The 27,070-nt window shown below is 40.7% G+C and overlaps 1 protein-coding gene across 3 annotated transcripts in view; it reads right to left on the bottom strand.

The window, feature by feature from the left end:
• Positions 1–27,070, bottom strand: part of rbms3 (RNA binding motif, single stranded interacting protein) — a 376,836-nt gene that overhangs the window by 110,515 nt on the left and 239,251 nt on the right. For all 3 annotated transcript variants that reach the window (XM_055225567.1, XM_033975024.2, XM_055225568.1), the window contains exon 5: positions 14,985–15,142. In XM_055225567.1, coding sequence (XP_055081542.1) covers positions 14,985–15,142 — 158 coding nt within the window. The remainder of the gene's footprint in view (positions 1–14,984; positions 15,143–27,070) is intronic.

The raw sequence follows: 27,070 nt of genomic DNA, 5'->3' as shown, positions 1-27,070 counted from the left end.
AGTAAAGCGACACGCATCAAAACAAGGACACACTTAAATACAGTTTGCATTTCGTATAATTAGCTCACAGGACACAGTTAAACAGACCCTAAACTGTCCACCTAATCTAATAAAACCCACATGTTGAGTATCTCCAGAACAGTAATCCATATTTAACATAAAAACAATAAAATAAATACAACTACGTGTTTGCTTGAAGGAGTAGTTAAGAACCAAGCTTTTTAAACTCATCCCTAGAGAAGGATTACTCAAACAGGTAAACAAAACTAAACACAACACTAGCTCTGTTTCAGATAAAATATTCATTGGATTTCCTTGCTAAACCCGTGAGGTCAACTTAACATTCTGTCAGGTCAGGAAAAGCAGCTTTCCCATAGCTATAATATCCCGGTTTGGGGTTTATTCTCCTCTGAGCCTGTCCAAAATATAGGATTTTGTTGCTCAAACTCATGGATGGCATCAATAAAACATACAAGAAATGCTCAGATTTGTTTATATATGTATGATTTGGACAATTTCAAATAAATCATATCGTTGAAAGTGTGTGTTCTTGTCTGCAAATGTTATAGGAAGCACATCTCTTAAACACTTTACGTAGCTTGTTCCGGTTTTATCCTGGAACAAGTCAAACTAAAGCATCAAAACACAGCACAGTGGCGCATTTAGTGTTTTTCTGCTTCGTATCACGCACAAATCCACCCTGAAAGAGACCATTTCCTCCGCTCGGAATCTCCTGCGTAACATCACTGTCCACTTTTACAACTTTATAATAGAATTCAAATGTGCGAGCGGACACGGGGTCTTCACTGAACTGACTGGAGCGGGGATATAAGGGCGACCATATGGGGAACATGAAATGCAAGTTGTTACTTGTTTGGTGGAATCTGCTGGAATCTGCATTAAAAAAAATCTATAGGACGCACAGCAGGGGGGCTTTGATCCTCTGCTTCATAAGGCAGTGGATGCTGAAAGCCACACTACAATACAACGATTTAAAAATATACTCTAGCTACAAGGTCAGTGCAGTCGTCATACATGGAAACTTTGTTAAATGCACAATATATGGATCTTTTCTGGTTTTCTGGTTCGCCACTTGCTTGTCTCCATGGAGATGTAATTACTTTGCCTGGAATGTTCAACAATATGGAATTAAACATATCTATCTCCAGAGGCTTGTAGAAAGTGCACACCAGCCAGCTTACAGGTCAGATCTGTGGAGAGGTGACCTCACTCACAGTAAAAACGTAGTATTTTTAGTAATAAAAACACCTGATGGATATGTTTAAAGGGGCTACATGAAGGTACAGTGGTCCCTCGTTTATCGCGGGGGTTATGTTCTAAAAATAATCTGCAATAGGTGAAATCCAAAGTATTCAGCTTTATTTTTTACAATTATTCTATATGTTTTGCAGCTGTAAAACCCCTCACCACACACGTTTCTCAGACAGGCATTTACATTCCTCACATTTTTTTCTTGTTTAAACACTCTCAAAGTTCAAACCTTTGTAGGAGCCTTTGTCGGTGCAGAACGTTTCATCGACATTGTGGGTTTTGTCTTGCTGTTTGTTTTTGCTTGCAAACATACAGCACTTCAGAGTCACACTGCGATCGAACATATATGTAAATTTGGCTGAACACAGTTTGTACTGTACAGGAGACACGGCACAGAGGAGACTGATTGACAATGGTCTACAGTCCCTTAGCCAATCAGGACGCAGAACACGATGTGCATTTATATGCTGTAAAAAAGCGTGTAAAATTGCACCAAAAAAATCCACGAAACAGTATTTTCTGATCTATGTTATGTTGTTTCCTCATCACAAACATACCTGGAGTTGTGTTTTGTTTCATTCACACGTTGAACACACAAACCCTGCATATTTAGGAGGAGTTCTCTCAAGCAGAAAACACTCTGTTCCACCTTGTGATGTCATGTGGTAATACAGGAAGTGCTCCACTGTGTTTTAAAATCTTTACGCGAATCACGTGGATGATTTCAAACCTGGAATTACCCATCTCTACTGAACTAGGTCATAGGTAGCTGCTTGAAAACTACCACTACATGACATCACAAGGTGGAACAGAGCATTTTGAGCTTTGGAAATGTAGACAGATGAATAATAAAGAGTTACTCAAACAAGTGTGAATGAAAGAAATCACAAGTTCATGTTTTTGACGAGGTAACAGCATTATAAAATGACTTAAAGCTCACCAGAATCCATTTTGTGTAATATAGGCTGTAACATCTGTATGGGGACAAGCATGTAGTGAACCCCAAAATCAAAAAGTAACACAGTGCACTTTCAAATAACATGGGTTTAACCAGGAATAACTAAACTAAACCAACTAAAACAATCCCATCTACAAAACACTCAAGAGTAGATGTTATCAGATTCAGAGCGGTGACTCGAGGTTGTGGTAAGTAAATGTGTAAGTACTGCCGTTTCAAGGTCAGAACTTCGAAAAGGTTCTATTTATTTTAAAGCATGAAAAACACTGACATTGTTGGAGTTTTGGCCCAAGGTTTTCAATAAAATACAAAATCTCTTGAATGAAATGTGTCACAAAAGATGAGTCTTTCAGTTCATAACGTCTTTTCAAATGGAAGACTTGGCCATGTACTGCAACTGTAAGCAAGTTCCCTGAGTGCCAGGGGTTTAAGGATGGGTTCAAATAAGGGGAATAGACTTCGCCGTGTTAACCAGCCTTAACCAATTATTTATTTAGTACAAAATGACCCACAGTTGTGAACCATGGGCTGTTGTAGGAATAAACGATTTCAATACCGCTGTTATATCTTTTCAATGATTGCAAGTGCTAAAAATGGAGTTGAGAACAGGTAAGAAATGTGTTTGAAACCACACAAATTGGTTGGGCCAGTATTTGATTATAAGGCATTTTTATAAAAACTATCCAACAGGAAAACTGACTTTGAAATATAAAAGGACAAATAGTGTAATCGGAGCATTTCTTATATTTGTGATAAGGGTCATAATCCCATTACTGTACTTATCCAACCAAACTCAAGACATATCGTAGCAATTGTCCCAGTCGTCAATCTCAGTTAAAGCAGCACTAGGACATGCTGTTCGGGAACACTTATTATCCCCGAAGCGGAATGTGTCCTCTGCATTTGACCCATCCTTCAATGACACTGGGTGGACACATCACCAGATCTTGAGCTCGCCTTGGTCAGGACTACCTTTCGACTCAATTTCAATTATTGTACATGTTTTGGGTTAAAGGGGAGGTCTGACTCGATGGAGAGTGAAAGTTAAATCCTACCTTTCAAATATACATGGGGATAGTTACGTTTTATGCCATGCAGGTACAATAAGGACGCATGTTTTTCAAGTTTTTGCGCAATTATTAAGTCAATGTTTTCATCTTGCTCTACTTTATGACTAAAATGTAACACAGTGGAGCTTTAAGCACTGCAGTCCTATAGAATGTCCTGATCTAAAATGTAGAGCGTATACCCTTTATGCTAATGAACCATGGGAAGGTGGCAGATTCATTGCGTTTTAGATTTCCATGCTATCCCCTGGAATTCTCCCATCAGCCTGTCAGACCACTCTGCCCATCCTCTTCCTCTTCCTCACTCCTTCCTCTCACTCTCTCCATCCCTTCTTTATCCATGCGGCCGACACATCCATCTCACTCGGCTCCTCTCCTCTCTGACGTCTCTCTCATCGCAGCCTGTCTTTCAGTCCTGGTTACTTCCACCATCTTTCAGGATTACGCTCTTCCCCTTGGCCTCCTTTTCTTTTCCGCGTCATCTATCCTTTTGTTTCTCTATTCTACCTTCGACACATCAACGTCTGGCACATTTTAGCTGTCAGACTTTTTCATGGTGGAATATGTAATCTTTCACACTTGCAAACACAGGTCATAAGTCAAGGAAGAAACGCCACTTTTCTGCCATTGATTTTTATGGAAGATCTAGTAAGGTGTCCAAACTTTTCTCACAAAGGAAGAGTTGTCTTTTATCGAAACCACCAAAGTTCTATCTAAAGTCACCGTCAACTATCGATCAACGTTTAAACTATCATCGGTGGTATTCTGTGACTTTTAAGATAAAGTCGCCATAGGATAAAACTTCGTCGGATCTAAAATATGGATTTCAGATTAAACCCAGCAGGCCATGACAAATCCTAACTTGGAAGCAAAGTGTGACCTCGACGCTCCAAGGTTAAAAGACTGCAACCTTTCTATTACAAAGAAAGCGGAACGGAAAGTGGAATAAGCATAACATGACACTATAAATGTACATTTGAACAGAAGGCTGCGCTGGACAGAAACACAAAGGGGATGAAGTGTGGTTAAGCAGACCTATTATACAAAATCAACTTTTCAGAGCTTTTAACCATGTTGTAGTTATTTCCTTTCTCGTTTCCCCTCTCCAAGTCCTTTTTGGAGTGATTCGTGCATCTTTGAGCAATCTTTAATCGTCATTTTGAACACTTTTTGCCAATCAACTCGTTTTCGTGGCCACCGGTATACGCCCATTGCTCTGGACTTACCATATTTTCCGGAGTATAAGTCGCACTGGCCACAAAATGCATAATAATGAAGAAAAAAACATTTTGCACATATAAATCGCATCTGAGTTGAACTATGAAAAAAGCGCAACTTATAGTCCAGAAAATATGGTACTTCGTTCTTCAAATTTATTTTCTTAATTGGTGATACACATAAGACTCAGCTGCGTCGTGTAGTCATTTTGGTACAAATGAAAAAAAAAAATTGCTACTCACTAGTGTGATCTGCAGCTATCTAATGGAGTCAGCGGACTTATTTTTTTATTAAGTCGTTTTAGATTAATATTCCATCTTAAAACATTCAAATTATAAGATAATTATTCACAGATGTCATACATAATAATTCTATCACAGGCTCAAGCACAATGTGTTTTTAAGACCTCAGATTCTCAAGTTAAAGAAGTTATTTTAGTTAAAGAAGCTATTTTTGTTAGGAAAGACAATCTTTCCTTAAACAAGAATGGGGGCCTGGGACATTACTTCTCACAGATCTATGATTCCATCCTCAGACCCAAAGCAAACAAAAAGAACAATAGAAGGACCATTAACAGTTGAATCGGGTCATTAAGGCTGAAACTGGAGACAATAGCCGTTTACAGATTCAGTGTAGTTAACTCCTCTCTTCAGACAGATATAAGGCAGTATCCACCAACAATCTGACCAGAACTGAAGAAGCGACTTGGATGAGCAGCGAAACGTCTTCACTCCTACAACAATTTATCCAGTTGATAGATTTAAACTTCGTCTTTTGCTATCCTCAGACTTTCAACTTTTTTCTACCACCAGCTTTATCCGTGGATAAGCTAGTGACCCAAACATCGCTTTTGTACCTGAGAAGCTACTGTTAAGTCAGCCAGCAATATATAAGTCAAGTACATTTGTCATAAAACAGAAATCATTACAGGTTACAAGCTCTCTATATATTTGATAATCTCTTTTAGGGGGCTATGGGGACCTCTTGTGAACTGAACCCTGCAATGGGAATCGTGACTTTAGATTCTTACATCGTGCATGAAAATTCTTGATTTTAAAGCGCCCATATTACGCTATTTTATGATCTACGTTATAATTTTGAAAGTAAATTTTGTGAGTTAATTTTGTATAATATAGCCCCTTTAAAATGCATTAAGATTAAGGCCATGTGTCAGCTGATCAAATCCACACGCTTAACAGTTTTCCTGAATCGATAATGAACAAAACAACTCGAAGGACCCGTGCCACAGATGCCCAAGCGTAAACCTGCAGTAGATATTTCTGCCTACATCGTTTATTCCATGTAAAGTCCTTTGGCCCATTTTCAGTCGATAGTAATAGGTGATAAAAGAACAGCTCTTCTGAATGCCATCCACATACAAACACTTTATTCTGCTTTATAGATACACAAAAGAGCCAGACGAGTGTTCTCCTCCACTCACGGCAGAAGTTGTTGTCCTCTCTGTTGCTCACTCCACTCAGTCTTAAACAACAATCCAGCTCCAGCACAGATGATTTATGTGCTTGTGTACAATAAGAATAAACAGCGCCGTGAGAGGGATGTGATGGCTGTCTTTGTCAAACTATGCCAATAAATCCTTCATCTTTTGAGTGATGCTTGGATCGCTCTTTTGGATCTCTATAAAGCTCTTACCTACATGGAGACAGTGCAGCAATGTTAATACAGCTAATTAAAAATAAACTGTTGTGCGCTGGGCTTATGACAATAGCTTCCATAATATAATACAACACATTTGTATCTTTATTTATACAGGGGCAATGAGAATACTCGGGCTTTCTTTTTCCTGGGTGCCCTGTTTAAAATACAATGCAAACAGATGAAAACAAACACAACAATTAAGTATATAAGTACATATAAAACATTAAAAACAGGTGGAGGTGGGTGTGTAAAAGTTCATTATTACATTATTAAATTGCGATTGTGTCACCAATGCATCGTAAAAGTACAGATACAGATGTAAAAAAGTGAATATTCAAGTAAAAGTAAAAATTTCTGGTCAGATTGCTTGTGCAGTAAAAGTATTGCATGTACTATAAGAGCAAAAAGTAAAAGTATTTCACACAAGTGTTGTAATTAGTGATATTGATTAAAAAATGATATATTTTGGTCGACCCTAACAATACAAATTAATCAATTCTAAATTTTTCTTATGAGTTTTGTGTATTTTGTTTGCTCAAAGGCGAAGCTTGAACTCAAAAAATTTTGTCAGGATGTTACTACAAACATAGTAAAACTAACCCCTCAAATCGCATAAAAAGTACTTTTTACTTTTCAGTCCAGTTCAAAAATGTAGTGGAGTAGAAAGTACAGATACTACTCTCTACTCTCTGTAGTGAAGTAAAAGTAAAAAGTATCCACTGTAAAATCTACTTAAGTACAGATACCTACAAATTCTACTAAAGTGCAGTACTTTACTCTTTTACTATTGATTAAATGTTCCCGAATCAATGATTAACAAGCAGGTGAGGTATTCTGGCAGTTTTTGAAGTACTCCCTTATAGCTAAATAAAAACTAATCTAAGTGCACTGCAGTACTGGTCCACAACACTACTTTGCTAAGATTAAGGCTAAATTTGTACTCTGCATTTGACCCATCCTTCAACGTCACCGGCCCATCACCAGATCTTGAGCTCAACTTAGTCAGGACTAACTTGGGCAGAGGATTTCAACTATTGTGCATTTTTAGGTTCATATAGAAGCCGGAGAACCCTGCACACAAAGCTGAAATGCTGAGTAACTCACTAAATGTGCAAAGAAACAACACTGAAATTGTGACAAAATGTGTTACTACACCTGGACTAGCACAAGACTAAACCAGGAGTACAACAGGAATAAACTGGGCTCAAATCAGAACCAAGTGTGAAAACCAGCTTCATAGTATTTATTTGTCTCCATCATAAGAGAGATGTTCTGCAACCACCAAAAAAAAACAACAACAACATAAGAATAGTATGAATAGTATGATTTGTAAAGGTCCATTACGATGTTTTTTTTCATATACGTGTTACATTAGCACAGTGCTGGGTGAAGGCACAGAGCATGTTCACAGACACACTCGAAATAGACCAGACAGGCTGCACAGATAGAGAGAGACAGACAGACAGACAGAGAGAAAGAGAGAGGGAGAAAGAGAGTGGTCAGACAGAGGTCAAGATGAGAGCCGTTTGGTGCAGAGATTGCATTGGGCTTCCCCCTCTCTCTCCTTTTTCTATGTCCCTCCCCTCTCCTTGTCTCTTCATCTCTCCTCCTCACGCTATTTCTCTTTCACTCACTCACAATCTCTCCCTTCTCTCATCTTTTTCGTCACCTACCTCTTCAACTCCCTGTCTCTTCCTCTCTCTCCTACCAGTATATCTCATCTCACTTTCTCTCTTTCCCCTCTTGCTTCTCTTCTACGTCCATCTGTCCCTATTTCTATATCTCCTCTCTCCTTTTTCTTTCTCTCTCACGCCTCTCCTCTCGCCATCCATCCCTCTCTGTCTCTCTCCTTTTTCAATTTTCTTCCCATCACGTAGCTCTCTCTATACCCTATTCCCTCTCCTCCATCCATCCCTCTCTCTCTGCTCTCTATATCCCTATATTTTCTCTATCTGTCTCCCCTCACCTCTCTCTTCTTTTTCTCCCCCTCACTCTCCACTCCATGCTTGCCTCTCTCTTCTTTCTCCCTCTCTCTGTTCTCTCTATCCTTGTACTCTCTATCTTTTGAACTTTCTCTCGACTCCATACTCCTCTCTCTCCATCCCTCGCTCCTCTCTTGTATCTTTTACCCTGCCTTCTCCCCCTCTCCATCCCTTGCTCCCCTCTTTCTCTGTCTCTACGCTCTCCCTCTATCCTTGTACTCTCTATCTCTTCTCGTTCTCTTCTTTCTCCCCCTCTCCCTCCCTCTTTCCCTGGTCTCTCTATTCTTGTACTCTCCATCTCTATCCTCTATTCTTTTTCTCCCATCACTCTCCACTCCATACTCCTCTCTCCCTTCTCCATCCCTTGCTTTCCTCTTTCTCTTTTCCTCTCCCTTCTCCCTCTCTCCCCTCTGCGTCTATTCTTGTACTCTCTATCTTTCCATCTCTCTCCTCTCTATTCATTTTCCACCCCTCACTCTCCACTCCATACTGCTCTCTCTCCCCTCTCATCCCTCCCCTCTTTCTTTTTCTCTGCCTTCTCCCCCTCTTTCTATCTCTCTCCTCTCTCTCTACTCCCCTCAGTCTCTACTCCATACTCCTCTCTCTCCCTTCACCATCCCTCCCTCCCTCCCCTCTTTCTTTTTCTCTGCCTTCTCCCCCTCTCCCTCCCTCTTTCCCTGGTCTCTCTATCCTTGTACTCTCTATCCATCTTTCTATCTCTCTCCTCTATTCTCCCCTCACTCTCCACTCCATACGCCTCTCTCTCACCTCTCCATCCCTCACTCCCCTCTTTCTCTTTTTCTCTGCTTTCTCCCCCTCTCTCTAGTTCCCTCTCCCCCGTCTCCCTATCTTTGTACTTTCTATCTATCTTTCTATCTCTTTCCCCTCTCTCTTCTCTCCCTCTCTCTCGTTCCCTCTCAACTCCCTCCCCCTCTCTCCATCCCTCTCTCCATCCCTCTCTCCATCCCTCTTCTGTGTGTGCGCGGCTGCTTAATGGCATCAGGTGCTGCTGTCTGCCATGATTAGTGCTGGTTCTGGAGTAATGGGCTCTGATAACAGTAATGGATGGGCCCACAAACACTTAGCTCGGTTTACTCTCTCTAATGCCCCTCAGGCCCCGCTACAGCAGCTGTCTGTCCGGCCGTCTGTCCCAACAGGAGGCGCGCTCATCACAAAAACTGCACTTTTCCTTCCCCGGGATATCTCACGCATATTTTTAAACCTAACGGCGCAGTCAGTGGTGGAGTACTGGAGCGGTTCTCAAACTGCAGGGTAGGAACACGGGATGGTTCACATGAAAGGAGAAGTGTGAGCGTGCCAAGTTCAAGTTTGGTAATTATACTGCGGCAGAATCCTTGTTCAGCAGTTGTCAAAGTGTTAGTAAAAGTCTGAAGGTCCTATATTATGCAGAACAAACTCTAGTGAGCTTTTAGCCTTGTTATAATGTCGTTTCCTCCTCAAAAACATACCTGGACTTGTGTTTTGTTTCACTCACACATTTGAGTAATCCTGCATTATTAGTCTGTTTACATCTCCAAAGCTCAAAATGCTCTGTTCCACCTTGTGATGTCATGAAGTTGTAGTTTTCAAGTTCAATGTTACCTTTAGTTCAGTAGAGATTGGCATGGCTGAAATCATCCAAATGATTCTAGTGAAGGTGGGCGGAGTTTAAAAACACAGTGGAGCACTTCCTGTATTGCTATATGACATCACAAGGTGGAACAGAGTGTAATCAGTTTGAGAGAAGAACTCAACCTAAATTTGCACGGTTTGTGTGTTAAACGTGCGAAACAAAACACAACTCCAGGTATGTTTGTGATGAGGAAACAACATTACAAAATAGATCAAAAAATAGCATAAGATCACCAAAGGTTAGCTTTCATTGGTTTGAAAATGCTACATTCACTGAAAAAAGTGTATTAAAAAGTTTTATAAGTTCCAATCTCATTTTTGTCGCTCTGTCTCTTTACTGCTCTCTGTTGTGCGAAGGAGAAGGCTGAGCGGGGAGGGATCGCATGGACAGTGCTGTAGAGAACTTCCTGGTTACATAAACCTGTGGACTGAGCCTTAGACCTTGAATAGTGAATAGTGCCCGTGAGAGACTACAAGATCATTCAACCATCCACAAATTATTCAGAAATCCACTTCAGACATGTTTTTGATGAGGGAACATTATAACATGGTAGCACACTCCAAAAAAGTACATTTGGTACAATCCTCCATCCTAATCTTGCTCAGGGGTGTCCAAACTTTTCAGTTGAGGGCCATAAACTGGTCGCCAATACAGTGAATACTTCAAATCTGCGTTATTATTACAAGTTAGACTGAACCAGTAGACCTTTATTCATCCTTACATCCTCAATGGGACACACTGAATACTTGTTAAAATAGATTTTCAGAAATATACAGTAAAAAGTACAGTTTAAGGTAATATGGGCCAATTCACCTGGAAGCCTGAGGGCCAAGAAAAAGTTGGTCTGAGGGCCGCGTTTAGCCCCCAGGCCACAGCTTGGGCATGTCTGATCTAGTTTATTCCTGGTTTAGTTTTGTTGTACTTGAATTATTGTGCAACAAATAAAAAGCAATGTATCGACGGCAAACCTAGAAAAGTGAGGTTGGTACTTTGGCGTGTCATGTTTTGTAGAGGTGGTTGGTGGCTTCACTTTAACCCTGCTTAAAACCACGCTATTTGAAAAAGCTCTTAAAATAAATGCATGAGTACTAGCGATGTCCCTACCTCTTACAAACTCTATTGGTAGTTTTCAGAGTTTAGTATGTGATGAGGTTATACTCCCTGATGGCGAACAAGAGCCAGTTTTCCTTATTGATTACACTGTACTTTGCCATAAAATATCCACAAATGTTAAACGTTGTATTTCCAATTACTGACTAAACCTAAGAACTCACTGTATTGCAACATAAATTAGCATTTTAACTATTAATTTGAGCGTTCCCCATCGGTATTGAGTAATATTGGGCTATAGGGTTTGTGACTTGTTTCAGATGACGTGAACAAGCACAGTTTAAAGACGTATTTCCTGCTTTCACCGTTTGAAAATCAGAGAGATTTAAAGCACCAGTTTACGCTGACACTGGGAGCGAGGTGGTGATGTGTCTTGCTCAAAGGCACGATAGCAGTATTCAACTGTAGGAGCTACCAACTGAGGTACTGTCGCTGCAATATCCCACCCACTTCACATAAACTAAGGGCCAGGTGCCTCCTTAAAGGTGGAAAAGTGCTATATAAAAATGTGACTGTTTATCGCTTTAGTACTGTTGAATTATTTACATTGGGAATTCGGTTTTCCTTTGGTTGTAGCCTAGATTCGTCTGCTAAAACGGTACGTGCATAGCCTTATGTTTCCTGTAATATTTTTTGGTGTAAAAGGTTTGTGAACCACTGCTGTATTGTGCACATTAATGCCCCCCTCAGTAGTTTCCTGATTCATTCTTCATCCCTGGCTTTATTTCTCTGTTCACCCACAGCACAATATCTTCCACTTTCGCAGAATATATGTATTTTCACATTGGCTGGTGTTAGTCATCTTCAACTAACCCTGCGACTCTCTCCTCTCTGAAATTCTGCAGGAAGCTGATGATAAACGCCCACTCAGCAGGTACACTGACTGTGATGTGGCATTTAAACTGTAGGAGGCCATTTTGGAACAAAGAACAGACTACCTTAATAACTACACCTTTTGTCTCAGACTATAGCACAAATGTGTATGTGGTACGAGGTGACAATGTAGTTACTATATAGAGCCAACATAGCAACCTGTTATTTTCACATTGATTTACTATATATTATACATGCACACACGCAACACTTTTTTCCCCACACTGTACAAATTTGCTAAAGTTAGTTATGTACCACAATGAAGAAGTGGATTAAGAGAGTGTGACGTCACCCATAGTGTTCGGCTCCAGTCAAATGAAGCTCATCGAGGCGAGCAGTTATAAGGGTGAATTTAGAGCTGAATTCCATATTTGGATTTCCAACCACGAGTATCATAGCAACCAAAGAGCCAATCTGGAGCGAGGCTGTTGGCCCTTCCCACCCGCACCTCTGGTTTAGCATGGAGCAGTTTAGCAACACTGTCAATCAAACCCGTTGTGACTTCGGGGAAAGAAGGTTGCGAAGCCTGATTTGTCGGTTATTTATGTTCATACGTTGATTTACCAGCACAATAGTGGAATGACGAGTCCAGACAGTGTCGAGTTTGGAACGCCGCGGCTAGCAGGTTAGCAATGTCCATTTATATATACAGTGAGAATACAACGAGAATGTCTGGTTGAAAATCTGTGGATGGATATTCTGGGAGTATGCTACTTTAACATGCACAATATGTAACTTTTCTGGTGGAGATTCTACAACCTGCTTTGTCTAAAAAGAGATGTTGTTACTTTTCCTGATATGTTCCACGGTGTCTCTATTTCCATGGAGACAAACAGTTGGCGCCAAGTTACATTTGTGTAGAGGTAAGCACAGTAATAACCATAGACTGTTTATATAAATGACATAGCTAACCTGCTAGCCACCGCAATCCAAACAGGAAGTGAGCTTTGCCGCGCTTTCGGTTCCATCGACTCTGGCTCCAATTCACTTTCTACTGAAAAACTGCTGCCTTTCTCTCTGTAACTGCTGCTGTCAAACTTGTCATTTTGGTCTTGAAATGTTCATATTAACACGTTCTACGAGCTCCTGGGGTTTTTATTTCGCTATTGTGTCCATAAATCAAAACATGAACATTAATAACCAACAAATCAGGCGCCGTCTTTCCCCGAGGTCGCTCAGCACGTTTGATTGAAGGGGGAAAAAAAAAAACTGACCAAGATATTTGAACACAATTTGCTGCCGTACAGTTATTAAACATCAAGCTTCTAGACATTTCAAAGATACAGACTTACAAATCTCAACAAGCACTTGAAATCACACGAAACAAGCTGTCGGTAAGACGTGTCTACAAACTATTGAATCTGAAATAACATGACTTTTTCATCAAAGAACACAAACCTATCTTACCTACTTTCTCCATTACACAGGTGAACTCATCTCTACCGCTCTAGTCTCATTCCCACCTGGTTCCAGCACCTCTGCCTATATAATTTCTCCTTATAATAACCTTTATGATTACTTCTCTCCACCCGGGCCGCAGTTTCACACTCCTGTCCCTAAACCTCCATCATGGTTGCTGGAACAGGTGGCTCATGGCAGGCCGACGCTGCGCTCTGCTTGTCGTTCCACGGGAGGCTTAGCTAGGTCTGGTGTGTATTTGCGCCCAAGCTACTCGTGTTGATTATGTACGTTGGAGGTCTGTCCTGCTGTAACCTGCAGTAACAGATCAGGGAATTGGTGAAGACTTTTTCGGTGATTAAGAAAAATCCCTACAAGATGGTAGCGGGTTTGTCGTTGCCGGGTTCCTATGGGTAAACGGGAGAGGTACTTGGAGGCGAGAAATGCGGACCTACGTTATGGCGGCTGCTGCAGAGGACAAGGACAGAGCAGGTTTATGACTTGGGGGATTAACAAGGCGGAGTGGAAAGTTTTCTAAGTGGAGAAAGAAATAAACTGCTAAGTGATATGCTCCGCGGCAGGAATGAGCCCGAGGCGGCTTACTGTACTGGGTAATTGCCTGTGTCCGTGGATGTGTGTGGCCGTGTTGGAGAGGGCATTGTAAGTGGATACATTTTAACACGTATAAATATACATAGGTGAAGAATACTGGAAGAAATACTGTTTAATATTTATTAAACTTACTTAGTTGGAAGTTTTTTGTTTGTTTTGTTCGTATGAGCTTAGATACTGCTATAAACCATGCATGCTGGGAGATTTTCCATTGCATTCCCGTACTACGCACACCTCCAGCTTCTTTGTGGAGTGTTTGTAGGGAGAATTAGTTTAGATTAAACAAGAAAGGGACAGACTTGAATGGAAAATACTACCACAATATTTGAATGTTCATATCTCACAACCCGGTACTAATGGTAATTCAACTTCTCCGTTTCATATCCAGATTATCCTGCCTCTTGATCGACCAACTCTTGATCATGTCCACAGCAATGCATATGCCTTAAAATGTGAATTATTTTTTCACCTAGCAAAACTGCACACTTTGAGTTCTACGCTGCCTGACCAAAAAAAAAGGTTACACACACTAATATTTTGTTGGACCGCCTTTAGCTTTGATTACGGCACACATTCGCCGCGCCATTGTTTTGATTTCGCTTCTGCATTGTCACAAGATTTATTTCCATCCAGTGTTGCATTAATTTTTCACAAAGATCTTGCATTTATGATGGTAGAGTCTGACCTCTGCAGAATATGGAAAATGGAATAACCTGGTCATTCAGTATATTCAGGTGTCAGCTGACCTCCATCTTTGAGCTGACTGTTGCTGAGCCTAGACCTGACCAACTGCAGCAACCCCAACCTATTTGATTTGTTAAGTCGACTGGCGACTTTTTTTTTTTTTGGTCAAACAGTGTATTATATTCAGTTAATTCAAAATAAAATTCAAATTGTTACCTAGGAGTCCAACTATGTACAGCCTGTCCTATTTTCCACAGTCAGTTTGTGCTGTGTTAGGAAGTTGATAGTGTGGCAAATATGGCTGCGGAAAGCTGATCGTGGAAAGTGATTTAATCTTGTTTTAAGAGGGTACTAAAACTCTGCTAATGGCCCTATTCAGTCCCCAAATCTAATGCTACTTGCTATAACGATGTTTCAGTGAGCATAATGCGAAAGTTCAACATTTGAGGTTCATGACCAAAACAACAGAAACAATTTTAGGTCCTGAAACAGTCCAAACAGTGTAAATAAGCTCTTACCTCGCAAAGCCGACCCCTCTGCTGACCCCGTTGGCGTCCCTCAGTATCCGCGTGGAGATCACATGACCCAGAGGCTTCAGCATGTTCTCCAGCTCCTGCTCATCCATGGATACGGGCAGGTTGGAGATGTACAGGTTGGTGGGGTCCTGCTCTTGTTGCTACGGGAAGACACAAGAAAAACACAGTGTGAATTATGTGTTTATTGATAAGTATTTAAGCGCTAACTTGGGCTTAATGACATTTCAATAGATCATAGCATGAATGTCATTGTATAAAGTAGGGTAATATATTAGACACGATCAGGGAAAACATTGTGGTTCTTCGTACATCACAACAACTATCCGCGGGTTTTACAATGATGAAAACATTGCACGGTTAGCATATTAATTAACGATTTAAAATGACATATTATGCAAATTGTAACAGCTAGCTTTTACTTCCCATACCCAATGAATGAAAGACGGGCAAATGCCGAGGAAGAACGTGTCCCTATGTGGGCAAAAAATGTATAAAATTACAAAACAAACACCATTTTGAACACATTTATGATATACGCTAACCACCTTCAATTGACAACTACGCCATTGTCAATTTTAGAGCTTCTGTCGCAACTACTGAAACACTCACACGCCGTCTAATCTTGGAAACAGGTGCAAGGAAATATCTTTTTTTGTTGCCAAATTTGGAACTTCGTGCTTGATTGCATTGGAAAAGACTCAACTAAAACAATAATGAAAAACTCTGCTATGGTATGACCTGCTGGAACAGTGTGTGTGTTTGTGCGTTTGGATGGATGCGACTGAACGTGGATAGATGCGAGTGAATTGTTTGTTGTTGAATCTTGTGGATGTATGTGGGGGTGGGAGGCGTGGGAGGTTTGGGGTATGTTGGGAGGGAAGGATGGGTGGGCGAGGGCAGTATATCGTTTCTTTTTGTTGTGCGTGTGTGTAATGAATTTAATGGTTTTATTTGTGATTTGGTATTACATTTGCACAGTATAACTCGATGCACGTGTCTATTTATGTTAATGATACTTAAACACTAAAATGAAACTGATGGTAACTTGACATTATTAACTAGCATGAAGTTATGGCTGATTGTAGAGTTTTATTTTCCAATTCATTCCTGCCGGCTATGTGCCTTTTTAAGCTGGTGTAACTGTGTTTAAACATACTAAACAGGAGCTGGTATTAGTGAAGGAGAAGTCTTGTAGCGAGCATTGTTCGACAGTGGTTGTGTGTGTATGGCCCAGGGGCTGCTGCGATCGAGGAGGAGCGACACAGCTGGTGTCAGGCAGAGCCCGAGGAGCTTGGCCCAATCAGCTCCACTGTACAACATCTGGAGCAGTCTCTGAGCTGCCATCACACGCTGCACCAACCAACAGGGATCTACTTAGTGATGAGATCAGAAGAAACTTTACTTCATCTGTATATGTCTATGGGAATAACTAGGTATTTGCATTGGGACCTGTCTGACTTCTATATACTGTGTACTTGTTCTTGTGATGTTTTTATAATACCAGCTAGTTCTTTCACTTCTACTTCACAAAATTGACAAATACTACTACAATGACTACCTACTACCACTACTACCACTACTGCAACTACTTCTGCAACCCCAACTACTACTACTATTACTATACTTGCAGTCTTTAATGCAGACTAGACTGAAAACCCACCTCTTCTCCCTGGCATTTAATACTAGCTAGACAGAGTATCTTGGCATTTTATTGTTCTTTGCCTATTACTACTGCAGCTACTACTACTGCTACTATTACAGCAACTACTACTACTACTGCTACTGCAACTACTACAACTACAACTACTACTAATATTACTACTACTGCAACCACTACAACAACTCCTAGTACTACAACTACTACAATTACAACTACAACTACTACTACTAGTACTACAAGTTTTACTACAAATCAGATTCTGCTGTGAAAGTATCTCATTACAGTCCATTTCCTCACACATAACTACACTTTACAATTTCATGTATAGGTAAAATGCAGCCATTAAAAGTGATTCTTCTCATTTCTTCTTGTTAAGTTGAAACTTTAAAGTGCCATCAGGACAAAAAACAAAAAAACAAAAACACAACGACATCTGGGAAATAAGCCAACAACAAATAAAGACATCAACTAATATCAGCCCCAAACATCAACCTGCAGGTACACACCTTTATACAGTATACACAGAACGGTCTCTGCAATAACTGTGTAACAACATTAACAACAAATGACTATGGGCAACAGTAGCTCAGTTTTTCACTGATCAGAAGGTTGGTGGTTCGAATCTCAGCTTCCACAGAAAAATACTGTCATTGTGTCCTTGGGCAAGACACTTTACCCACCAGTGTGTTTGTGAATGGATGATTCCTTGATGTAAAACACTTTGACTGCCTTATTTGTATAACACATTTCGGACACAAAGTAATTACAACAAAAAAGTGTAATCTTTATGTAACGCAAGTAGGTCGCCTCTCCATAGATCTGACCTGTAACTAGACCTAGCAGCACCGCACGCTTGTCTTCGCGTAAAATTTAATGCCATACTATGACAAATGAGCTGGAAAAGAGTGATAATCCTACAACGTTACCAGTCTTATACTTTCACGTGTCTGAAGTGGACAAACGTTCATGCTCGTGTGGGGATCAAACTGGCTACCCTCTGGTTTATAGGTGAATGCTTAACCAACTACACCAACGCCACTCCTGGTAAGTAAGTAAACAAAATCTAAAACATAGTCTACGTATAATGAAATGTACTTTCTTGTGCAGAGTTGAAGTGGCTGCGTGTTTCTTCTCAGCTGGAGCTTTGGGAAGACACTTTCGTTGCTGCAGTTCATGTAAACAGCGTCTTTAGACTCCTTATAGACTGTGTGACTTGCCAGGGGCGGATCTTGTCTCCCTGTCTCATGTCTTTGGGTTTGTTGTTGTTGAGAGTTGATGTTGAAGGAAGAGGTGGTGGAGGATGAGGAGGAGGAGGAGGTAGAGAGGAAGTGACTCTACCTCTCCCTCTCTCCGTCTGCCAGAGGAGAGCCAGTTCCCTCCTCTGATTAATTAGTCATCTTATCTGACAGGACACGTTTGATCTGATTAAAGGCTGTGCAGAGAACACCGCCACCGTTTCCTCGCTAATCTAAAAGCAGCAAAACTCCAGCTCTTTTTCAGTTAACCATTTACTCCTACTGGAAGCGGAGAGATAACTAAAGACATGCAATTTGGTTGTTTTGGGGTTAGCTCCATCTCTCTGTTGCAGTGATGATGATGGATTGCTTCCGTGTCTGTCAAAGAGTTGCCTGATCTGACTACATAAAGTTTAAAGCTAGTAGCCTCTGTGCTGATGTCAAAGCTCGATAACTGGAATGGATTTCATCAGGAGGGGCATCTGGTGTCATTTTTTATTTTTTATAAGAAACAGGACATGGCAACTGTTACGATACTCACTGATAGGACGATATGTATGGACACAAGGAGGACATGCAGGCTTAACCATAGACTGTATATATAAATGAACATAGCCAACCTGCTAATCCGCCACGTTCGAAGTAGGAAGTGAGCATCAGAATCAGAATCAGAAGACTTTTATTGCCATTGTCAGTGAACACGGCTCACCAACTAGGAACTTTCTTTGGTGATAAAGTGCAATAAAAAAAAACACTGAAAGTACAATAAGGGCATGCATAAATTTAAAAAAGATATGCTTAAAAATAAAATAAAATACTCAGAAGTACATATATACAACAACATCATCAGAACAGCAGTGCAAACATGGCTTATTAAGGTAACTGGTATTGTAAAGTGTCCAGTTTAGTGCAGATATTCTAAAGCACGTGTCAAACTCAAGGCCCCTGGGCCAAATGTGGCCCACCACATCATTTTATGTGGCCCGCAACAAAGTAAATTAAAAGGTATGACTGTCTTAAAATATCAGTTTATCAGGAGATACACAGCCATTTTTTCATATCTATGCAAATCCATATGCAATATTTCTAACTTAAATAAGTAATAAACATAGAAACGGTTACTTAACAAGATTAAAAAGTAGTTGCATTTATTTTACATTACATTTGGTTACGTTTAGTTACATTTATCCTACACTACTTACTTACTACTTACTACTGTTTTGTTGATGTGGCCCTCGGTGAAAATGAGTTTAACACCCCTGTCAATGGTACAGATATTACAAAGTGTTCATGAGACCAACAGCAGAGGGAAGAAACTGTTCTTATGATGAGAGGCTCTGGTCCAAATGGAACGTAGCCTCCTGCGAAAGGGAAAGTGGCTCAGTTAGTCCATGTCCACGGTGAGAGGTGTCAGCTGCTATACAGTCTGCTTGCCCCCGAGTCCTGGAGACGTACAGGTCCTGGAGAGAGGGTGCTCTTCCGGCTCCATCGGCTCCAATTCACTTTCTATTGGAAAACCACAGCCCCTCTCTGTGTGACTGCTGGTATTTTTATTTTCCTATTGTGTCCGTAAATCAAGATATGAACATTAATAACAGGTAAATCAGATGGCTTCTTTCCCTGAGGTCTCTCTTTAGCATTAGCAACATTAAGTGCAGGCACCTTCAACAGCCTCTCTCCAGATTGGCTCTTCGGTTGCTATGATACAGTCCATGGGCTTAACTAGGTAACAATTGAAATACTGTTATAAAAAAATACTTTCACTTTAGCTAAATCTACTATGTTATCTGTCAAAAATGTGTTATTGCCAAAAGAATGCACGCCTGAAAAAAAAAAGTCTACTGCTATGTTCATTTTTGTTAGCGCGACTGCATGACGACGCTTCACGTAATCTTTTTCCAATGTAAATCCACGAACACGTTTTAAATATACACATACAAAATCCATACACCTTAGATTAGCATAAGTGGCTGCGTGATCAAATACCTCTATCATGCGTAGTGGGGACTGAGGGCAGGTTGGGGCTCCATTGAGAAAGCTCAGTAGAGTTTGTATAACACAGGATTTGGCAGTGAATGAGGCTTAATTAAATCTGCCGGTAGAAATCGACTGTACACGTGTCAGTGGCGGCTAAGTCCCTTTGGTGTGCGGAGGCTTGCAGCTGCGACTCCCTTTTGAGTTTCATTGGATGTGCGAGGAGACCATGTTTTTCAGGATTATGTCAAATAGGCTTCTCCCGATGCAAGACAGGAGGTCGGATCAAAGCGCCGGTGCCGACTGACTCACTCACTCACGGGGCTAAGCCTACGAGTTTACGTGAGACTGAATGAAAGCGCTTTTTTTTCCACGGCGCATGAGACGAGCGAGGAATATGGAGGTTAATGTGTGAATGGGGGAGGTCTTCATTTGCAGGGGAATTATGGGTAGTATACGTTAGGTTTTCACTTTGATGGTTCCACGCATCACAAAGCCCTAAATACTCAGATGAGAAGGTTACCGAGGAGCAGCGAGAATGGGGGGGGGGAGCGGGGACGGGATGGGGATACGGATAGTTCAACCAAATTTAATTTTCTTTAATGTCATCTTTACGCTGTCAGGCTTTGAATGAATCCATAACTGAGGTGGTACCTGGGTATATTTTCAAATTACACTGGCGATTATAGAACAGCTGAATTATGCCATTTTACTTTTATAGACGCCAATTATTATAAATCATGGTAGGGGACGGGCACCACTCTCTAAAAATTTCAATAACTCCATTTCAATATTAAGAAGGAACAGACTTGATGTCACGATGATAATAACAGATTTGAATGTCATTTTCAACACAAAATAGTTTAAGACAGACCTAATATGCAAAACTCGACTTTTCACAGCTTTTAACCGTGTTTTAGTTGTTTTCCTTTCTCATTTACCCTCTCAAAGTTGTTTTTGGAGTGATTTGTGTATATTTGATCAATCTTTAGCTGCCATATTGCCAGTCAACTCGTTTTTTCATCGCCACCGGCATACGACTACTGCTCTGTACTTATTTTCTTAATCGGTGATACACGTAGGGTTCGGTAGCGTCGCGTAGTCATTTTGGCGCGTGATGTGCAGCTACTCGTACGTGCCAACAGCTACGCGTCTCTTTGTTGCGATGGCGTTTACAGCGACGTCAGCGCCCACTGGACATTGAACGAGGAGTTCACTGGGCCGGTTTCTTTTATTAAGTCGTTTCAGATGAAAATGTGATTTAAAATGTGCAAATTATAGCAGGATGATCCAAGGATGTCATTATAACTTTATAGCGTAACTTTATAGTGGGCTCAAGCATAATAGGTGTTCTTTAACCCTTTAAGGACTGAGCAAATTATAGACCATTATAGCTCGCCTAGACTTTTATTCTTTTTTTTAGCAATAAAAATCATGTTAAAGGAAGTACCAGCATGTACTTTTGCCTTTTTTTTGCCTTAGTTGAGGAGTTACGGTAATGGAAAGTCCACAACCGCGCTTTATCGGCGGCAATAGCATCCGACGCTATAGGGTTAACGTTACTCTGTAGTCTCTTAGTTCTAACATAGAAAGCGCCAAAACTATTCAGGAAGGGTCCAATTTTGGTCTATTTGTGTGTCAATACTAAAAACTAACTATGTGTTTGGCGTTTTTTGACAACCGTAGCCCTTTACTGTCATTGTGTCTCAATCATATCTTAATAAGTTAAAGGCTAAGATTATTGTGTGTAACTGTGTGAATATGTTTTTTGGAATGACTTGCCACATCTTTTTAGCTTGTCCAGTGCGTTTGTGACTGTCAAAGTGGCTAAACATGAGCAGTTCGATGCTGACGACCACAAATAGTAGAAAAAGAGGGACACGTTGTTCAATGAGGTGAAATATAGAGGAACAGACTCGGGAAATTTAAGCTTATGGATAAATCAATATGGTCTTATTGCAGTTAAGAGATTTAAAAAGCCATAGGTGCTGATATGTATCACCACCCTCAAAGCAAAGACATCTAAAAAGGTCCTGCGTTCTTTTGGATTCTTTAAATAAGGACAAGGGAAAGAGGTCTATCATAGTCAGGTTGAGGCTGCATTTGCTTCAGGCACAAAATATAACTTGAAATAAAGCTGAGAATGACAGAGCGTGATATAAACGCATCCATACCGTCAGAACTGAACTGAATAAGTGAATAAGTCCTCTGATTTTTACTCCGGCGATCCCTCACAACACTGACCACGGTTGTACAAGGTTAACCCAACAGCTCGCAGCATCACTGGCCTTTCAACGAGTGTCATTTCTTCACCTTACCACCAGGAGGACAGGAGAAATCCAACAGCGTGCGTGACAAGTCTGAAGGAGGGTGCGGGAGGCCGCTGGGGCGTTTCCGCTGACAGATGGCCCCGATGCTGAAGCTGACAGGTCCGTAGCTGCTTTTTCATTTCCACACCTTGCTCTGTTTACCTCACTGTAATTTCGGAGAACATTACTATGCCAGAGAGGGGGACGCGGGCAGGGGTACGAGGCGCAGATTAGGAACCAGAGGAGAGGAGGTAAAAATGAGAAGAAAGCACAGACTGACAGAAAACTGCTCATGAAAGAGGCAGGTACAAGATGTTACAAGAACACTAGGATATAACTATTTGACCAAGCTTGAGACGAGATTTTTCCAGGAAATGTGTGAATTTATAAACAACAACCGAATAATTTTGTCTATTCATTTCGGGGTTGCAGGAAACAAAGATACGGGCATCTCCAAATATGAGAAATAGTTGCGTATAGGCTACCCTCAGAGAGGAAACTAGCGAAAAATTGCCAGTGTGAATGAAATACAAGATGTGAACTACATTTTTCACCTGCTTGTGTGTAAAAAAAACAAACTAAATAAAAGTAATAAGTACACTATGTTGTACCCTGTTGTACCAGGTTTAGGACCAGGTTTGGGACCAAGTTTAGCACAAGGTTTAGGACAAGGTTTAGGATCAGGGTCAGGACCAGGGTCAGGATCAGAGTCAGGACCAAGTTTAGGACCAGCTTTAGGACCAGGTTTAGGACAAGGTTTAGGACCAGGGTGAGGACCAGGGTGAGGACCAGGGTGAGGACCAGGTTTAGGACCAGGTTTAGGACCAGGTTTAGGACCAGGTTTAGGACCAGGTTTAGGACCAGGTTTAGGACCAGGTTAGGACCAGGTTTTGGACCAGGTTTTGGACCAGGTTTAGGCACTTCAATTAGAGCAAAAACATCTTCATACATGGCGACAAACTGCATAGGCAATCAACTGAAAACCAATATCCAAACTTAAGCGTAGACCAACCGATGTGTCGCTCACGGATCTAGCATGAACATTTACCATTTGTTAGCAGCTATTGTGTAGGATCTATTAGTTTGCTAGAGGTTAAAAGGTAAGAATGAAGAGAAAGCGCAGATTGGCGGGAAGTCAGATCTGAGGCGGGGAACATGACAGGCAGATAGAGCACATTAAAGCAGAACGCGATGGTTTGACAATGCTGCAGGGAACAGAGACGTCAGTGTTACAAGTCTCAGGTTCAGCCCAGGGGGATCTCCAGGCTCCGTTCATTTTAACTGATACAAGCCACGCACGGATATGAGCCGTAACCGCGGGCAACGCATCACACGCATTTATGAAGCTTAAGGGCAAATGTAGGGTCATAGTGAGGTGCAGCTTTGCTAATGATTGTAATTTCATTGTTTTAGAATTTACTAAGGAGGATGTCTATTGTAAAGGATCTATATTTTTTAAGTGTTTATGACAATGAATGGTAATTATTAGGGTTGTTTTGTTTTTTGTGGTCTGTTTTGTCAATTGGTTTTGGTTCATTTTTCGCAATAAAAATAAATGTCTGTGTAATCCCTCAGTCATCCAAGTATGATCCATAGTAAAAGAAAACATTTTAAATCTGTCAACTGGACAAAAAGTTGTAGGACTGAAGACGTTTCGCTGCTCATCCAAGCCACTTCTTCAATTCTGCTCAGATTACTGGTGCACTCTGCCTTAAAATATATTATTTTGTTTGCTCAAGTCCTACAATATTTAATGAAAAAAGTTCTTGCATTGACGGTCTTTGCGAACACAAGACAAAACAGCAAAAGTTCTGGTTGTAAATTTTAAAGTTTAATCCAAAAAAAAAAAAAAAAAAAAAATCTGATTTTCATTTCTAAAAATCTAATAATCCTCCCTCAAAATTGTAATTTCCGTGAAACCAGACTCCTTTTCATCTGCAAGGAAAACTGGGTCATTTTGCGTGTTCGTATTCAATCACTTACTTTATTAGGTTATAAGAAGTCAGCTAAGCAGTTTGGGTAACGCTGCATGGCAAAAAACAGTTTGAGACAGTAGGAGAGACAGAGAAACTTGTAAATAAAGTTTTATAGTTTTAAACAAGTTGCTTCGAGGAATGGCTCTATCTACGAAAGGTGCTACGCAAACTTCCCATAGGTGCTCCGTGGCTGCTGGCTGCTTTTACTCAGCGGCCCACGGAAGCACAATTAGAGCGAAAGAGAATGGGCCGGTGTTATCTGCTCGGTCCGTTAGCGTCTTGTAGCGAGATTGCACCTATACCTATTGTCTCCTATACGGGTTGTGGTGTATTTTGAAGTTTTGCTGGGGGTGCCTGAGTCGGCAAAAGCACCGGGCCAACCAAGTGGAAACAAGATGAAGGCAGGAGAGGAGCTTATGGGCACATCAACTCACTTCAAAAGCAAGAGTTTAATTTGTCAGGAGCCAGACGGGAAGGTATAGCTCTACAAAGGAGCCATCATTCTGTCAGAACTACAGTCAGCTGGTCGGAGAACAGCAGGCGCAGTCACCCGGCCAGCGCACCGGACTTTGATGAGCGCTTTGTGGAGAGGGGGAAGAGGGGGAGGAGGGGGGCCACGCACGGCTCTATGGAGAGGCTCTTGTCAAATGTTTCCTCAACACTTCTCTCTCCTGTCTGTTATCAAGTGGCTCTTTGACTGCAGACTTCCCCTTATCATATCCAACGCCGCACAGAACGGAGTGTCCCTGCGCTTCTGGGCTGGATCTGTCTCGCTGGACATTTCAGGACTGGGGAGTTGTTTTATATGCAGTAGAAGTAGTACAGGAAGTACTATAGTCACAATAATAAGATTTCAAAGTCCATTTCAAACCTAAGAAGGAGAGGATATTAATAGCAGTTCTGTCAATACTGATCAGTAGTCTAGTGGTGGAAGGTAATCAAGTAAAGTAGTAAAGTACTGCACTTAAGTGAAGTACAGATACCTAAAAATTCTACTTAAGTACATTTTACAGTGGATACTTTTACTCCACTACATTTGAGAGCAGGTATCTGTACTTTCTATTTTACTTTTACTACATTTGAGCGCAGTATGTCCTTTCTACTCTACACTACCTTTTTGAACTAGACTGCAAAGTAAAAAGTACTTTTCATATGATTTGAGGGGTTACTTTTAAGCTGTTCGTGGTAACATCCCGACTAAAGTTTTCGAGTTCAAGTTTCGGCTTTAAGCAAACAAAAATAAATACACAAAATTTATACAAAAAAAATAATAAATTGATTGGTATTGTTACTGTTTTTTAATCAGTATCTCTACTTTTATCACTTTAACAAATAAACAACACTTGTGCTTTAAGAGTAAAAAGTAAACGTATTTCACACAAGTACTTCTATACATAATACTTTTATTAGATTTAATTTCAGATATTCCGGGTGTTTGTCATGATACTTTTACTTTTATTTGAGTAACTTTTTGCCTCTGTACCTGTACTTTTACCTAAGTAACAAAACAGAGTACTTCACGCACGATAAGATTAATTAAGACAGTTCGAGGCAAAAGATTCAGTTTGTCCTATTTATGTATTTTTTTCAGTATCAGTACTTTGCACTACTTCTTGTTAAGGTTGTCAACAGTCTATGATTACACAGTGAGCAGAGACACGTAATGTTAAACTCAAAATTCTGTAGTTATAGGGTAAGTACTCTTTTTATTGCATTTATCATGGCCACAGTATAATACTACCTCAGATATAGCTTTTATGTTAGTGATACACATCTGTTCTAAATAGTTCACTGACATATATTGAGCGCCAAGTCGATATAGTAATTATCGTGACAGGCCTAGTTCTAAGTCTTTAAAAAGCATTAGTTCATTTTACCATTACATTCACGAGGGGCATCCAACTTCCAAAAATCACACATGAATCGACTGGATGTTATCGCTCTTTATCTGGCGGCGGTGATGCCAAAAAGAAAGAACGTATCTGTGTCGCTTGTATTAGGTTCATGTAAATCAAAGCACACAACCAGATGGCACTTTGTAGGCAATGTTGTGTCCCAGCATCTGACACTTTGGCTCAGAAACACATAAGACATAAAAATCCACATTATAAAACATATGCACAAACACTTCTGACCCACACAAGCTCAATCACACAACCACATGGACAATGAAAGAGACACTGCGCTCCGTATGCTGCTAGCTGCGAGCTAACCAAATTTACTTCCCCCATTCAAACCGTCTGTCTTGAACAAAGCAGTGTCATTAGGTATGTGGCATCACCTTGGGCGGCCATTTTGTGTCCAATTAGCATATTATATTTAAACAAACAGCCACAAACACCTGCCAGTTCTACGCAATATGAACCGTGAGGCGATGAGGAGAGATTGTGGCAAGCAATATTTTCGACTGGACTAACTTTTGTTTTAAACACTGGAAATACTACTACGGCTACTACTACTAAAGCTACTACTACGACTGCTACTACTACTACTTCTGCAACTGCTACTACTACTACTTCTGCTACTACTACTACTACTACTACTGCTATTGCTACTGCTACTACTACTGCTACTACTGCTACTACTGCTATTGCTACTGCTACTACTACGACTACTACTACTGCTACTATTGCAACTGCTACTACTACTATTGCTATTACTGCAACTACTACTACTACTACTGCTACTACAACAACTACTACCACTGCTACTACTGCTATTACTGCAACTACTACTGCTATTACTGCTACTGCTGCTGCTACTGCTAATACTGCTGCTACTACTACTACTACTACTATGGTGTAAAAAAATGCCATTTTTGTCTTGCAATCTTTACAGTTTAATTGTATTTTAACACCATAAGAATAAACAGAATAAGGCAGAACCACAGGGATGTTTTCAGTGGGAGTATCAG

Source organism: Periophthalmus magnuspinnatus, chromosome 11, assembly GCF_009829125.3.
Source record: "Periophthalmus magnuspinnatus isolate fPerMag1 chromosome 11, fPerMag1.2.pri, whole genome shotgun sequence".
NCBI classification, from domain to species: domain Eukaryota; kingdom Metazoa; phylum Chordata; class Actinopteri; order Gobiiformes; family Gobiidae; genus Periophthalmus; species Periophthalmus magnuspinnatus.
This window is presented reverse-complemented; position numbering and strand designations above follow the sequence as displayed.